Genomic DNA, 15488 nt, shown 5'->3' on the forward strand with positions numbered 1-15488 from the left:
GAATGAGTTTAAAAGGTAGAAGGCAAGAGTAACGGGGAAAAAGTCTCAAGTAAAACTAAATATTTAAGCCTACAGGTTGGTTCATATTTCATAGCAGCAAACAAACACATTTACATGCCATTTTCCTTGTGTACCACTTACAAGGCAGTATCTTGACATTCACAAGAAGATTTGCATTCAGGATGAATGTTAGTGGATTAGGTTCTTCAAGTAGTAAAGTGACTTGCTTATGAGAAGGATGTTCTTCTATTATGGATTCTAAAGAAAATTTAGAACATTATTAGTTCAACAGAAGGTATTTTCTTACAGCGAGCAGGAGGAAAGCAATTTCTCATTGCAAAATACAACACTTTAATCAGAAAAACGGTCCAGCAGTAGATGTGAGCATATCTGGATTTGATGGCACAGTCAGCACATAATGCCAAGACAGACCATGGCTTATTGTAAACAAGCTGCCATGCAAGCTCCCAGAGAAGAGATTGCAGACTCTCTATTTCTCCCCATTCATCCTGCAGCTGCGTTGTGAGAAGCCATGGTTTGTCTTAGTCTGGGCTTGTGGCTTAGCTTTCTCCAGTAAAATGAGCTGCAGACTAAAGTTTGTCCCATGATTTATAGTTCATGATTTGTCTGGAGAGCTAAGCAACAAGCCCCAGTTCTGATGACATGCTAAGCTAAACCATGATTTAGCTCAGCACAACAGCAGAACAGAGGAGGAGCAAAGCAGCTACAATCTCCTCTCCAGAAAGCCCCACCTTTTCCACATTCTCACTAAGCCAGATCATTATGTGCCACTATTATTATTTCTTTATATTTTAATTTCAATGTTATACATTTACCTTTTAATTGATTTTATTAATATCTTATGATTCTCAATATCATTATACACATTTAAATTGCAAAATCAATGCAACGTAGCACATTACACTGAGAAACATTCCCATTTTTAGAAAACACACGTTTCCCAGGAAAACTACTTGGGAAGAGGAAACTCACCTTCTCCTTTTTCTCCTCTTGCAAGCAGAAGAGGAGGCAACCCATTATCCTCAGGAATAAGGCTGATCTCCTTGCTAACACAGTTTTCAACACCACAAAGCATCCTGTAATCTAATGGACTAAGAGTTACATCACTAGCTTCATTTGTTGTGGCAGGAACAGGATGCTTTACTGGTTCAACAATAGTGGGGAATTCAGCAATAGCAGGAATCAGACAGTCAGAATTACATGACAACTCAGGTTGTCCTACGGGGGACAAAATATCTTCTTCTGGAACAAAAGGAGGAGGAGAACCGAAGTTCTCAGTTTGTCCAGCAATATGCATTTCATCCTTTGGTTTTATATCAGTTGCACAAACAGTGTCATTTGTTGAACTTTCAACCTATGAAAAAAGTTATTCAATTAGATCTAACATTCACTTAATTCAACAATGTGAAATCTGTACAAGCATTTCAAACATAAAAAACTAAAAGAGCATTGTTACATAGCCATTTAGCAATAAAATAATATATCACCTATTTTTAAACACAATAAAAATGTTATAAAACAGAGAATCATCATGAAAATCAGTAAAACAGTATAATAAAACAGAAATTCAGTAATAACAGGGTTCATTTTTCTTACAGACATTTGAAGCAATTGACGGATGATGCTTCATATATGGCAGAGGGAAGGGTATTCTAACATGCAGAACCCTGGATGGGAAATGTCCACTTCTTATTTTTAAGAACACATAGGAACAATTTATGATAAATTGTGGCTTACGGGATATGGTTCCTGTGGGGATCTTCTGACTCCAGATGACAATTTTGTTGTGTCAGCAACTTCCCCATTGGGCAAAATACCATCTGCAAACCAAACTCTTTTCTGTTCTTTAGGGCACAACCCTAAAAGGAAGAGAAATAAATGAGGATCCCTTGCTTATTTTTTATAAAACAAAACCTAACACTTCCAAGCAGTCCACTTAGAATCATTACTACAACACATAGCAATCAATGTCTTCCCTCAATAATGGAATGGAGACTTAATGAAAGTCAATAAACTGAAGCTTTATCCAGGTAAGACTGAGGCACTGTTAGTGGGCAGTTTCCTAGAACAGTTGGATGGGAACTGGCCTGTTCTGGGTAGGGTCACACTCTGAAGGAGGTGTGTAGCTTGTGGGTATTTCTGGATCCATTACTGTCATTTGAGGCGAGGCTCAAGTGGCCTCAGTAGCACAAAGTGCCTCCCATGAGGCAGTCTGAACATATAAAACCAATGCTACCATGACTGCATTGGCTACCAATTAGTTTATGGGCTCAATTCAAGATGTTGGTTTTCAGCCAGTATCTCAAGGACTTCCTCTCCCCACACGAAGCAAGCCAGACTCTGCAATTGTCATCTGAAGTCCTTCTCCGTATGTCTACTCCAAGGGAGGCATGGAGTGGAGGAACACAAGTACTGGCTGTTTCAGTAATGGTTTCCCGCTTGTGGAATTATCTCCCCAGAGAGGCATGCCTGGCACCATCTTTATCTACTTTAGCTGTCAAGAAGGAAGGTTTATTTTTACCCAGGCATTTGACACTTAATTTGGAGGATGTTAGGTATATATGTGGCATCTTCCTTGCTTATTTTTTAGTGAGGTGGGTTGAGTGAGATTTTTGTGCCTTCAAGGTTTTCATTTTATTCTGGTGATTATGATTACGATTATGAAGAAGAAGAAAAGATGAGATGAACAGTTGTATATCTCAACACAAATATACCAAGACATGAGGTTTCTGCAGTTAGTAAATTTAACTATTGATGCACAAAACTATCTAGAAAAAGATGTACACAGGTGTGCAAATAAAGAGGCTTGCATGGAAGACTTGTCTCAAGACTAGCCTAGAGGAGCTCTCTTCACCTTTTCCAGGTTATGTCTCAAGGCAAAGTCTGGAGACATTGTGTTAAAGATGTGAGATAATCCAACAAGGGGCTTATTGACATTTTTGCCTCAAAATAAAAATTCTCTCCTCTGCAAGTTGAGGTTAAAACATAGCATGGTTCACTCTTTATCAGTCACCACTTTGCTGACATCACTTCAAATTGCAGCAACACTGCTAGCAAGAAATTTCATTTCCTGCTCCCTGTCCCTCACCCCCAAACATATCATGGTTTGAGTGTTGAAAACCAAACCCAAACAGAGTATGCATATCCCACACAAGTGAACATCAGCTGCAAGTTTGTTGTGCTATCCTATAATTGTCTAGAGAGGCCCCGATAGTAAATTTAGTCCTTCAGGTTACCATCACCATTTGGCTGTTTAAATACAGACGTGGGTAATGAAACAGAAGGAAAATTAGGTGTACCGGTTGTCTGTGCTTCCTGCAGAGGTGAAACAGTTGAATATTCAGAGGTACCAGAATTGGGCACAAGACCCGTTGGACTCATCATCCTTTCTAGTGCCTGTGCTAACAAACAAAATTTAAAAAGTTTAAATGTCACAAATGTAGGATATTTCTCCTTTCTCCCTTTTTCTCACACACAGGGTTGAGGGGTCCTGAGAGATACCCCAACTGAGTTTAGGATCACACCCAGTTTCATTTTAACTAGGACGGCAACATTTACTGGATTTGAAAAACACAGTCAGTAGTTCTATACAGGTTATTTCCTCACTACGCATAGGAATTTATCTGTATCATACTACCCTTCTTGATGTTGGTATCTTATACTCAAATATTTGCATAGGGATGTCTCTGTGTACAGCCCAACATGTTAAATTGCATAGATCATTCCAGTAAGGCCTACAGAGCACAAGAACGAGACCTATGCAGACTAGGCAATACAGTGCAAAACTGCTATAGAAAGCAAAGGCAAGGGCATCAGTATCAGTATCAGGTAGGTGTAGGTTAATTTTCACAGCAATCTATGAGGCTGCGGGGGGGTAAATAGGGAAGCAAAGAAAATGTATACAGACTCATTCTCTCTCCAACTATCAGCAGCCAGAAAAAAGCAACAGAATTTCCTTCTTGGGAAATTCCATAGGACACTTGGTTGGCCATTGTCACAATACCAAACCAGATAGATAATTGCCTCATCAAGCATAATTATTCTTATGTTCTAAGAGGCAGTATGACCAATATATTAATCACTCTTAAAAATTATTTCTTTTAAAAATTTCTAAATATAACATATGAATGCAACTCCTGTTAACTTCATCCTATGCAGTGTTCAGATATATTACAAATGTTTCTGAGCATAATTTATAATAGAAATATTGTTCCTATTGGGAAGACTGTTTCAATACTCATGAGTTATTCCAGTTACCTTTTTTCTTCCTCCTAATTTTATTAAATCATTTTTACCTTTGTTAATGGACTCATAGCAGCTTATGCAGACTCTTGCTTCTTTATCCAGATACTGAAGTTTGCATTTCCGATTACAACAGGCTGTACAAAAAACCTAGATTAGAACAGCAGCTATATTAATATGATGAATCTAAAAAAATAGTTAAAATAACATATTACTAATTAGACAAAGACACAAATGGGTGGGGGAATTAATACTATATGAACAATCTTATTTTGCAGTTTTAGTACCTGTCTTTCCAAAGTGCAGTTTTTGCAACATAAAGGTAAAGGGACCCCTGACCGTTAGGTCCAGTTGCGGACGACTCTGGGGTTGCGGCGCTCATCTCGCTTTACTGGCTGAGGGAGCCGGCATACAGCTTCTGGGTCATGTGGCAAGCATGACTAAGCCGCTTCTGGTAAAACCAGAGCAGCGCATGGAAACACCATTTACCTTCCCACCAGAGCGGTACTTATTTATCTACTTGCACTTTGACATGCTTTCGAACTGCTAGGTTTCAGGAGCTGGGACCGAGCAACGGGGGCTCACCCCGTTGTGGGGATTCAAACCGCCAACCTTCTGATCGGCAAGTCCTAGGCTCTGTGGTTTAACCCATGTCCCCTACATAGATCATAATACTGTAAATTAAATGAAAGAAAAAGATAGATTTCAGAGTGAAACTGGTTTGGAAATAACGAAAAAAGTGAAATACCTGGGGGTGAATCTAACATCTAAGAATGTTAACCTATTTAAAGATAACTATGAAAAATGTTGGACAGAAGTGAAGAAAGATCTAGATATATGGTCTAGGCTGAGACTTTCCTTGTTAGGCCGAATTGCTGTTATCAACATGAACGTATTGCCGAGGATGTTGTTTTTATTTCAGACACTACAGATTTTGGACAGGATGGAGTGTTTCAAGAGGTGGCAGAAAGATATCTCCAAATTTGTCTGGCAGGGCAAAAAGCCCAGAATAAAGTTTAAGATTTTAACAGATGCGAAAGATAGAGGGGGGTTTGCCCTGCCAGACTTAAAACTCTATTATGAAGCAGCAGCTTTCTGCTGGCTGAAGCAATGGCTACTTCTTGAGGACACAGACATTTTGGATCTGGAAGGGTATGACAATAACTTTGGTTGGCATGCGTATTTATGGTATGACAAGGTAAAGGTTCATAAGGGCTTCAAAAATCATATTGTCAGGAAGGCATTGTATAATGTTTGGATTCGATATAAAGATTTGTTGGGAAGTAAAACCCCCAGGTGGTTGTCACCAATGGAAGCCAAGGCAGTGAAAAGGCTTAATATGGACACCAACTGGCCAAAATATTGTGAAATTTTAGAACAAGATGGTGAAAAGTTCAAACTTAAGAGTTATGATAAGCTGAAACATAAAGTTCGAGATTGGTTACATTACCATCAGATAAATGAAGTATTTAAGCTAGACAGGAAGGTAGGATTCCAGAAGGAGAGGTCGAAGTTAGAAACAGAACTGTTAGAACCCAATACTAAGAATTTGTCTAGAATGTATAACTTGTTGCTGAAATGGAACACTCAGGATGAAACGGTGAAATCAGCTATGATTAAATGGGCACAAGATATTGGTCATGATATTATGTTTGCTGACTGGGAACAGTTATGGACCACCGGTATTAAATTTACGGCATGTAGTGCCTTGAAAGAAAACATAATGAAAATGATCTATAGGTGGTACATGACCCCAGTCAAGCTTGCAAAGATCTACCATTTGCCCAATAACAATTGTTGGAAATGTAATGAGTCTGAAGGAACCTTCTATCACCTTTGGTGGACCTGCCCAAAGATCAAGGCCTACTGGGAAATGATCTATAATGAAATTAAGAAAGTCCTTAAGTGGACATTTGTAAAAAAAACCAGAGGCTTTCCTCTTGGGCATGGTCGGCCAATTGGTACCAAAGAAGGATAGAATATTCTTTATGTATGCAACTACAGCAGCAAGAATTCTTTTGGCAAAGTATTGGAAGATGCAAGAACTACCCACTCTGGAAGAATGGCAGATGAAGGTGACCGAATTTATGGGACTGGCAGAGATGACCGGCAGAATCCGAGACCAGAGGAAGGAGGCAGTGGAGGAGGATTGGAAAAAATTTAAAGTATATCTTAAGAACTGTTGTAAAAATTTTGAACTGTTAAGATGTCAAGGGGTAAGAAACAGAGAATTACAGCTGTAATCGTTTAAGTTGAGAAAATCCAAAAAAGTTAAATGAAAAAATTGACTGAAGGGTTGCTAAAAAATTGCAAAACAAGGATGCAGTGAAGGGGAGGTATGGGGAAGTCACATTTTATTTATTTCTCTGTGTTTTTCTTTTCTTTTCTTGTTTTCTGTTTTATGTTTTGGAAACTAATAAAAATTATCTTAAAAAAAAAAAACATAATACTGTAAATTAACTCTATAGCACAACACTGACATCTAGTGGAGAGGTTTTTTTAAAAAAACCACAACAACAAACCTTACATTTGTGTAGAATCTATTTATGCCCAACTCAGGAACAAACAAAAACTGAAGCATGAATTACCTTACTCTGATCTCTGAACAATTCTGAATCACTGTAGTGCACCAAGAGAAATGCTATACTATGAACAAGTTACCTAGAATCAAATCCATACTCAACCCATATAGTGAGCCATCCATTATTTGCATCTGACTACAGAGGTGCTGCTGTAAAGTATAAAGTGGAATAGCTTCAAATTTGCCACTCAGCCCATGGGGAGGGGAAGGAATGGAAGATACATTTTTTTGGGGGGGGGGGAGAAATCTCTTTTATGTTCTGGTCTAGGAAAAGAGATCAGATTGTACAGAGCTTATCTTGAACCAAAACCTGCCTAGATCAACTTCCAAATATATTTTCAAAGATAATGAATTGCCTTGAGCAAGTTCATAGTGCCTAGTCATTATAAAATACTACAACGTATTTCATACATCTGTAGTCAGAAGATAGGATTTCTTAACTCTGGGAAAATCTGTCAATGGGCTTGGTCACGCTTCATTTTGAGAGCTCAGCTCTATTTTCATCCAACTTTCAAAAGCCAGGCCAAGAATGAATGGGGATTACTTTTAAAAAAGGTATATTCTTGTGCTGAGCACACTCATCCTGAAGGGCTGGGGTGAGAAGGATTTTGGATCTGGGTGATGCAATCATTAAGAACATAGCAAAGGGTGTGTAGATGCAATTTGTAATCTAGTCAGCCTGCTATATAGTGCTGGGGAGAGGTGAGCAGTAGTACTGCATGCTAGCACCAGTGACATGGGGAAATGTAGTTGGAAGGTCCTGGAAGCAAAATCGAGGTTGCTAGATAGAATGTTGAAAGCCAGGACCTTCAAAGTAGTTTTATCTGAAAGAATACCTGTGCCACACACAGGGGCAGCTAGATAGGAACAGTTGTGTAAGCTCAATGCATGAATGAGATAGTAGTGTCAGGAGAAGGGGTTTAGATTTATTAAACAGTAGGGAACCTTTGGGAAAAATCAAACCTGGATGGGCTCCACTTAACCAGGATGCAACCAAGCTGTTAAAATCATGAACAATTTTCAAACTGATTGTGGGGTGAAACTTACAGGATCCAAGGAGGGTCGCATTTGGAACAAACCTTCCCCCAGAATGAAGGTGAAAAGGTTTATTATCATTTAAATGGAGGAGTATAGAACTAGGCATCAAGAGTTATGGGGCACATAACAGCAATTCAGAGAGCACAAAGCAACACAGACTAAAATGCAAGTACCACAGATAATGTTGGGACAGAAACTGTTTTTCTAGTAATGCTCAAGGCCTTGGGTCCAAGATGGGTGAGTTGGAGTGATTGGTTTGAGAGGACAGATATAGTGGGTATAACAGAAACTTGGTGGAATGAAAACAACCATTGAGGCACTCATCTATGGATGCAAACTTTATAGGAAGGATATTGAAGGGAGTACTGGAGGTGGTGGTCAAAGATTACATAAGAGACGACATCCTACAGAATCTTGGATACCAGACCACTGGTTGGCCACTATGAGAACAGTGTGTTGGACCAGATGGGGCATTTGGCCATATCCAGCAGGGACCTTCTTATGTTTCTACCAGTCTATGGTCTCCCCCCGCATTTAGCTTTTAATATATGGCAGGGCAAGCTGTGCTCAGATAACATAGTTTTCTCTCTCCCCAGCACAGGCTGGATTTTCAAGACTGCACTGGGTAGCAAGTACTGGGACATTTATATGCTGCTTTTGATCAACATTTTCCACTTTTACTTGCAAACTAAAGATTGTGTGCAAACCTTAATGATTATCTAGAATACAGATTGTGTCTTTCTTTCCTTCTATATATTATTTGTTCAGTTACCAGGATCTGAAGCCTGTTTGACTGCATTTTCAATTACTAAAACTTTAGGGTGATAGCACTTAATAGTGCCTGTTTCCATCCCAACTAAGCCAGTTTTGGGGGAGGGGAAGGATGGGAATGGTGTTAATAAAAGCAAATGCTAACCTAGAAGGATAAATACTTATTTCTAACTTCTATGATGAGCAGACATATGGACTAGGATAGATATTTAAAAATGGGTTTAGATTACTTACTTTCCCACAAGCACGGCAATGGTGTCTTCTTTTTGTAAATGTGAACTTGGCTTGACAATTCATGCAGTTTGGTGCTTCTGAATCAGGAACCCAGGATGGCTGCTTGTCCCCTGGGACTACAGCTTGTTCTACTACTTGAGCAGGTTCCGAGATCACAGGTGAGACACTACCTTTGTTTTCCAAGCAGCTTTGTGTGTCAGCATTATTAAATCTGAAGTTTGACTCAGAACAGGTTTTAGTATCTGAGAGAGAGGTATTTGAGATTGTGGAATTTATCACTTGGGGCTCACTCTCAAGTTTATTTGGACTACTAAGCTCAGAAGAGAGTTTGGATTTTGGTGAAAAGTTTTGCAACTGTTTTGGCCTTGCACCTCCACTGTGCACCATCTGTTGGCTGCTTGCAAGGTCTGAAATTTCACTTGCAGTTTCACTTATGTGATCTGAAGTCTCTTGTTGAACTGGCTGTGTTCCTTTTCCCACCAGAATCCCCAATCTAGGTTCAGAATTGGAAACTATGCAATTGTTATTGACAGAAGCTTCCCTCTTCTTAAATTCTGTTTCTACTTGTAAAGTATCACTTCTGACATTCAGTTTGCTTGCATCTATTAAGTTATCATAAATCACATCAGATTCTGACAGTCCATCATCAGTATCTTCTTCCAGAGGCTTTGAATGGCTCACTTCAGAACAATGCTCAGTTAAGAAGGCATCAAGTTCAGCATCACTAATGAGCATATCACTTCCAATAATGTCTTCTTCTATAGCTAGATCAATTGAAGCTCTATCACCAATGTCAGCGGGCAAAACATTGCTGCATGTTTCAGTAACCAAAGAAGAACTTGAAGTAGCAGCAGAGTCTTGGTATTGGAAAAGATCACATTTACTAGTAATGTTGTCAAAACCCACATTCTCGCTATCTGTAAAGGCAGGCTTCTCTAGGCAGCACTGAATGGGTTTGTTTAGATTTCCATCTTGTTCAGAAGCTTCTATTCTGTGAAACAATTCTTCTTTAGAAAGGCCATTGTTATATTTTTCTGTGTGCACAGTTACATCACTAATGACATCTGCTGCTTCACTCTGAGCAGTTTTTCCACTTGTGTCATCAGCTGAAACTAGTGACCCACATATAGAAACAGCAAGTGGAAGACAGGACAATGAAGTCTGTACATCTTCAGAGACCTCCGATGTTGAAACTATGTTTGTAGTTGCACTGGTTTCCTCTTCTGCACTAGAGATATTTTCCACAGGGGTGGGTGTTTTATCCAATACTAACATATTATCAATTTGAAGTGGGGAGGCACATAAAGTCTCTTCTTTAGGCAATATTAAGCTGGTGTTATTCAACCCATGTGTCTTTGGCAGGTTAGAGGTTTCAGATTCAATCTTATCTTCTTTTGAAATAGTTTGCTTGCCACTTTCTCCATGTATCGTTTCACTTTCTGCACTATTCTCATCTACTAACAACTCACAAGGCAGCTCATCTTTGGAACTTTCTACAGTTGGTGTTAGTTGGGCTATTAAAGCTGATACTCTCTCAAGGCCTGTAGTTTGTTCTACCTGATCAATTACTTCATTGTTATCCAAAGCTCCCGTCTTTTCTTGAGCCCCACCAGATTCCACTACATTTGCTTCAGAAAGGCTGTCTGTCTTTAGCATCACTTGGCTCTGTTTTTCGGTTGTGCCATCTTCCTTATTATACAGTGTTGTATCTTCATCAGTCAGTTGATGTGTGCCAGAATCCACACTATAATCAACAGACAAGTTACAAGCAGTGGCTGTTATCAATGATAAATCAAAACCAGTAAAAGAGCTTGTATTGGTCTGAAAGTCACCTGGCTGCAACTTTTGAATACACTCCGAATTACTTTTCACATGGCTCAAGTTACCTGTGTCACTGATAAGATCACAGACGGGTATGCTACATCGCCCAAGGCAAGAAGATTGATTTTTATCGGAAGAACCACCATCCACCATAGACAGAAGATCTAACCCAGTGACATTTTTCTCATTCTGTTCAGTGTTCAGTTCAAAGTTTGCTACATTTGTAGTCTGACTAGACAATGAGAGCTCAGTTGATGTGGTACAACTACTAATATTTTCTTGCACATTTGGTCCCAGGAATTTTGGATGCTGGTAATCTAATTCTGAAGAAAGAAAGTGAGATTTGGAATCATGTGGATTTACAATTTTGTTGTTTTCAAGTTCATCTGAAATTAAAATAAAAATTGTTAGAAATTCATTACACCCCTCTCTCTCTCTCTCTCTCTCTCTCTCTCTCACACACACACACACACACACACACACACGCTCACTCATTCCTATGGCATCAAAAACAAATATTAATAAAAGGCTTTTTTTGGGCTCACATTCTACCTGTCCTTTGTCCCCCCACACCTCCCCATTGTCTGTTTTAGATTGCAACCTCCTTGGGAGCAAGAACACAGTAATATGGTGAATGAGGCCCTGTAAAGCACCATATACACCGGTGGTGTCCTTCATTACAATCCACTTTAAGCATGCTGTTCTCTCACACAAAATAGAAGCATGAAGTAAAAACTAACCAGTATTCTGCTCAAATTCATCAAGTAGCTTGTCCAAGTCTGAGACTGCTGCTTTGAAGTAACTGTCCATTCTAAGGCTGAATCTGGTAAAAGTTTTCTCCTCTTGCGCCTATGTAGAATACATTGAATTAAGCAAGGGCAGGTCTACTGGTAGATCTTGAACAATTTGTAGTAGATTTTAATAAATTTCTGACTACCAATTCTTTAAAATAGCAACAGTAAAAAGGTGGTGGTATGCTTCTATCAAATTAGGCTGCTGAAAAAGAAGAAACCAAGGCCTGATTAAAACGATGATTTATTAAACTGTGGCTTAGAGTTGTGCGAGTCCAGCAGCTTAACTATGTTTTGGTTTGCTTTTACTGCTAGCAAACTATTATCTGAAGCCAGAGGGTTTTTTTGCTTATAAACTTGTTTTAAATATGGCTTGGCATTATAGGTGAACTGAGCACTCTTCCTTAACCATGGTGTATCTGACTAGCCCCATTACAAAACTTGCATAAAGTCACAATCCCAAGCAAAGGTGCCAGCTTGTGCCAAAGACTGGGGGGGGGTGTCATGTGTGCTATGACGATGTCACATGATGTTTCGGGAGGAGCACTCAGCAGGCTTCCACAACAGGAAGAGAATGAGCTGGCCAGGGAAGACACACTTGGCTTCCTCAACCCCCAAACATTGGGGGAGGGCCAAAAGAGCTCCGGCCCCTGGAGTTGGCATCCCTGATCCAAAGCATTTCAGACTTACACAATCCTTTGACTGTGAATTGTACAACTCCCGTGATGTGGGATTTTCTTTAAAAATTCCATTTTAGAAATGCATAGCTTCAAAAAATAAATTAGTAACATTTTTTCATTTAGATATTTTACGCTGCCTTTCAAAGCACTTTACAGCATAAAGTCATCATAAAATGGGTAATAATTCAAATAAAATAAAATAAGAACAATTCATTACAAAGTCAGTTGTAAAATAACACCAATGGTTAAAAGTACATTAAAAACAGACTGCCATAAAAACAGATGTTAACACCAGGACTACAGATCCTGTTTAAAACCAGCCAAGGAGGCAGCCAAATGTATTTCCCATGGGAGGAAGTTCCACAACAGAACCATGACTGAGCCCCTAACTTTTGTGCCCCCTCCCTCTTGTGAAGGGACCTTAGTAGCAGGTCAACCTCAAGGGCTGAGTGGGCTTATACATGTGCAGACCATCCTTAAGATAACTTGGTTCCAAGCCATCTAGTACCTTACAGGTAACAACAAGTATTTTAAATTGGACCTGGAAGCCCACTTGCGGCCAGTGAAGGTGGTGCAGAATCAGTGTTATACACTCAGACTGCATGACCTTTCAGAAGCAATGGGGCAGCTACAAACTGATCAGCTGAACATTCTTCAAAAGCAGGCCCCATGCAGCACATGACAGTAGTCTAGCCTAGATGCAATCAGAATAACGAATAAGAAGAGTACAAGTCAAATTGGGCAACTGGAATGGATATAATGAAATATAATAAAATCAAAGTTAATCAAGTTATTTCAGGTACTCTGTAGGAAGCATATATTTATGCTCAAAGCTCTTAAGTTAAAACTAATTTCCTCCCTTAAAATCTAAATAATCAGTCATCCTCATTTACAATATTTATAGATATTCCAATAAAAATAATTTCCAAGTAAACCTATGAAGTGGCTTGAATATAACATTTAAGGCACGCTAAGTACACTCCATCACATATTTCAGTTCAACTACTTTTGGTTATTGTAAAAACTTTTCAAATATTTAACATCAACACTGACAAATATAAAACAGCATAAATGTTAAATGCTATAGTCAAATTGCTTTAAGTTACAAAGAATTTACAACTTACTTTAATCATTCTTGGGGACAAAAATAGCCTTAGACTGGTAGACACTGTGACTAGGATGTGACTCCAAAGCTGGTCAGTGAAGAGTCACTGCTGATGTCACAAGATTCTCCCCTCTCTCTGCCTTGATCAAATATAGAATTTCCTTCCCATTTTACTGAAAGGATTTCCTTTGGACATGGAATTATATCACAGCATCATTTTGGGGCAAGCCAGCTTACTTTAAAATTTTAACACTTTTTATATAGAACTTAAAAACCAATATAATTTCAGGAAATGGAAATTATAATTTAAAACCCAATAACATAATTAGTCAGTATCTAACCCAAAAAAGTCTTTTAAGATGGTTCATTGAGAGGTGAAGAGTAATGAAAAACAAGCTGTGGACAAACACTGTCAATCTGATCACTCAAAAATCATGTGACAAACCATGACTTGCAAACCAAGTACTTGGTAAGCACTTTGAAATTCTTGATAAGAAAGCTAATCCTAAAGCAACCTATGACAAAATTGTCAAGTATACAGCACATAAAGATCATTAACATTCTAAATATTTCTGTCTTGTTGCTGATCTCATGTCAACTAGAACATAGGGTAAAAATGCTGCAGCTCGTGTAGACTTAGTTGCAAGAAGTCAAGTCATTTTTGAACTGGGAAGAAAACGTTCCTAACTCTTGTGCAGAGACAAGTGCAGAGACAAGCTAGGGAGACACCCAGGGGCTTCACTTGCTTGTGCTCTGAGAAGGTCCCTGCACACGGAAAAGCAGAGATTTTGGTGCAACAAACCCACCCTCGCTCGCTATGGTGTCGTCATATCAGCTTGACTTCTCACATGATTATCTTCCTTCACATATAGGAGCGGGGAAAGAAAAACACACACAAGCCGTCACATGCGAATTCTATTGCATTATATTGGCATTTCAACCTTGAGCCAGATTCAACCTCCTGCGCCGGATTGTTTATTACGGTGGCTCCACAAACCATAAAAAGCACCCCGGGGCGGACAAAACTTCTGGAGATTTATTATAATCGCACGGGATTATTCCAACCAAGACCGGGGAAGGGGGGGGGGGAGAAAGCATGGGGGTGTTTGATGTTGAGATTTCCAATCTCTCCAGGCGCCAGACGGAAAGTGGAGCCTGAAACTCTTTTGAGAGGCGACAAAACGTGAAGATGCCGAGCAAGGAAGAGGGTTGCAGGAGGAGAGAGGAACCCGCTCGCTCGCCCAGCCAGGGAGGGAGGGCAGGACACCCCGGGGTGCCGATCCTTCCCTTTATAAGACGATAGAGCAGGCGGGTCTTTCCTACCCGCCGCTTTAGCCCCCCTCGCTCCTGCCCCCAAACAGGGAGAGGGGGAAATCTGTGGGGTGGCGAGCAGACAGAGCATTGCTTGAAGAGATGACACCGGAACCCCAAACCGTGTCTCTGAGAGGAATGGAGGCCCACAGGCGCGCGGCCCCCCCCCCACATCTGAGGGACAAAAAATAATAATTGGGCGCCCGACCCTCTTCTGAGGCCGAAACCCGGCGCAGGCACGCCCCCACACCAGGAAGCAACAACAACACCACACACACACACACACACCCCGCTCACCTCATGGGCGCCCCCGCCAGCTTAATACGAGCCCCGCGAAGCGCGGCGGGACTTTCGCGCAGACTTTTTTTTTGTCTTTCCCCGAGAAAGTGGGGGGGGGGCCGAGGACTGTTCTCTTTCTTCTTCAGGTCTCCGTGCGCATGCGCTGCCCTCGCGCTCTGCCTCTTTCTCTCTCTCCGCCTTCCCTCAAGTCTCTTCTTGCTACCAATCTCCGGGATGGAGCCAAGTGCGCTTGCGCAGTTGCTAGGCTGTTTTTCTTCTCTCCCCCTCCGCGCTTCGGAGGTCAAGTCAAAAGGTTCGGGTGATTCCCCAGACCCGGGCGGGCGGCGGGTTGGTGCGTCAAAAGTGGTGCTTAGGCATCCGGATTGAGGTAGTAGCCGCTTGCATTTCCTCTGCTTGGGAGGTAAAGTTGCACCGAAAAAGGAGAAGGGAAGAGGACGCTTGGTTTTGCAGAACGTTTGAATAGGCTTCTTTTTTATGTAGGGATGCCAAATTTGGGGAAGGTTACTATAATTAAAGCAGCAGTACAGGACTCCTCCGTCTACTGTCCTCCCTTCAAGGTCCTTGCCTTCCCCTATTGTGATCCTTTTTAATCT

At 40.4% G+C, this 15488-nt stretch overlaps 1 protein-coding gene and 1 long non-coding RNA gene across 7 annotated transcripts in view; one reads left to right on the top strand and one right to left on the bottom strand.

Moving 5' to 3' along the window:
- Nucleotides 1-15060, bottom strand: part of ZFYVE16 (zinc finger FYVE-type containing 16) — a 29307-nt gene extending 14247 nt beyond the window's left edge. The window contains exons 1-9 of one of the 6 annotated variants that reach the window (XM_081881173.1): nucleotides 14893-15060; nucleotides 14091-14144; nucleotides 11449-11557; nucleotides 8888-11094; nucleotides 4317-4413; nucleotides 3321-3422; nucleotides 1759-1880; nucleotides 994-1375; nucleotides 142-258 (exon numbers count right to left, since the gene is read on the bottom strand). In XM_081881173.1, coding sequence (XP_081737299.1) covers nucleotides 142-258; nucleotides 994-1375; nucleotides 1759-1880; nucleotides 3321-3422; nucleotides 4317-4413; nucleotides 8888-11094; nucleotides 11449-11518 — 3097 coding nt within the window. In that variant the 5' untranslated portion in view covers nucleotides 11519-11557; nucleotides 14091-14144; nucleotides 14893-15060. Of the gene's footprint in view, nucleotides 1-141; nucleotides 259-993; nucleotides 1376-1758; nucleotides 1881-3320; nucleotides 3423-4316; nucleotides 4414-8887; nucleotides 11095-11448; nucleotides 11558-13303; nucleotides 13326-14090; nucleotides 14145-14892 lie in introns of those variants that run through there. The other 5 variants (XM_081881175.1, XM_081881172.1, XM_081881174.1 and 2 more) reach the window with 5 other exon arrangements.
- The window catches only part of LOC309352658, a 70157-nt gene that overhangs the window by 6474 nt on the left and 48195 nt on the right, over nucleotides 1-15488 (top strand). The window lies entirely within an intron of this gene.

Source organism: Podarcis erhardii (assembly GCF_964252035.2).
Source record: "Podarcis erhardii genome assembly, chromosome: 11".
Classification (NCBI taxonomy): Eukaryota; Metazoa; Chordata; class Lepidosauria; order Squamata; family Lacertidae; genus Podarcis; species Podarcis erhardii.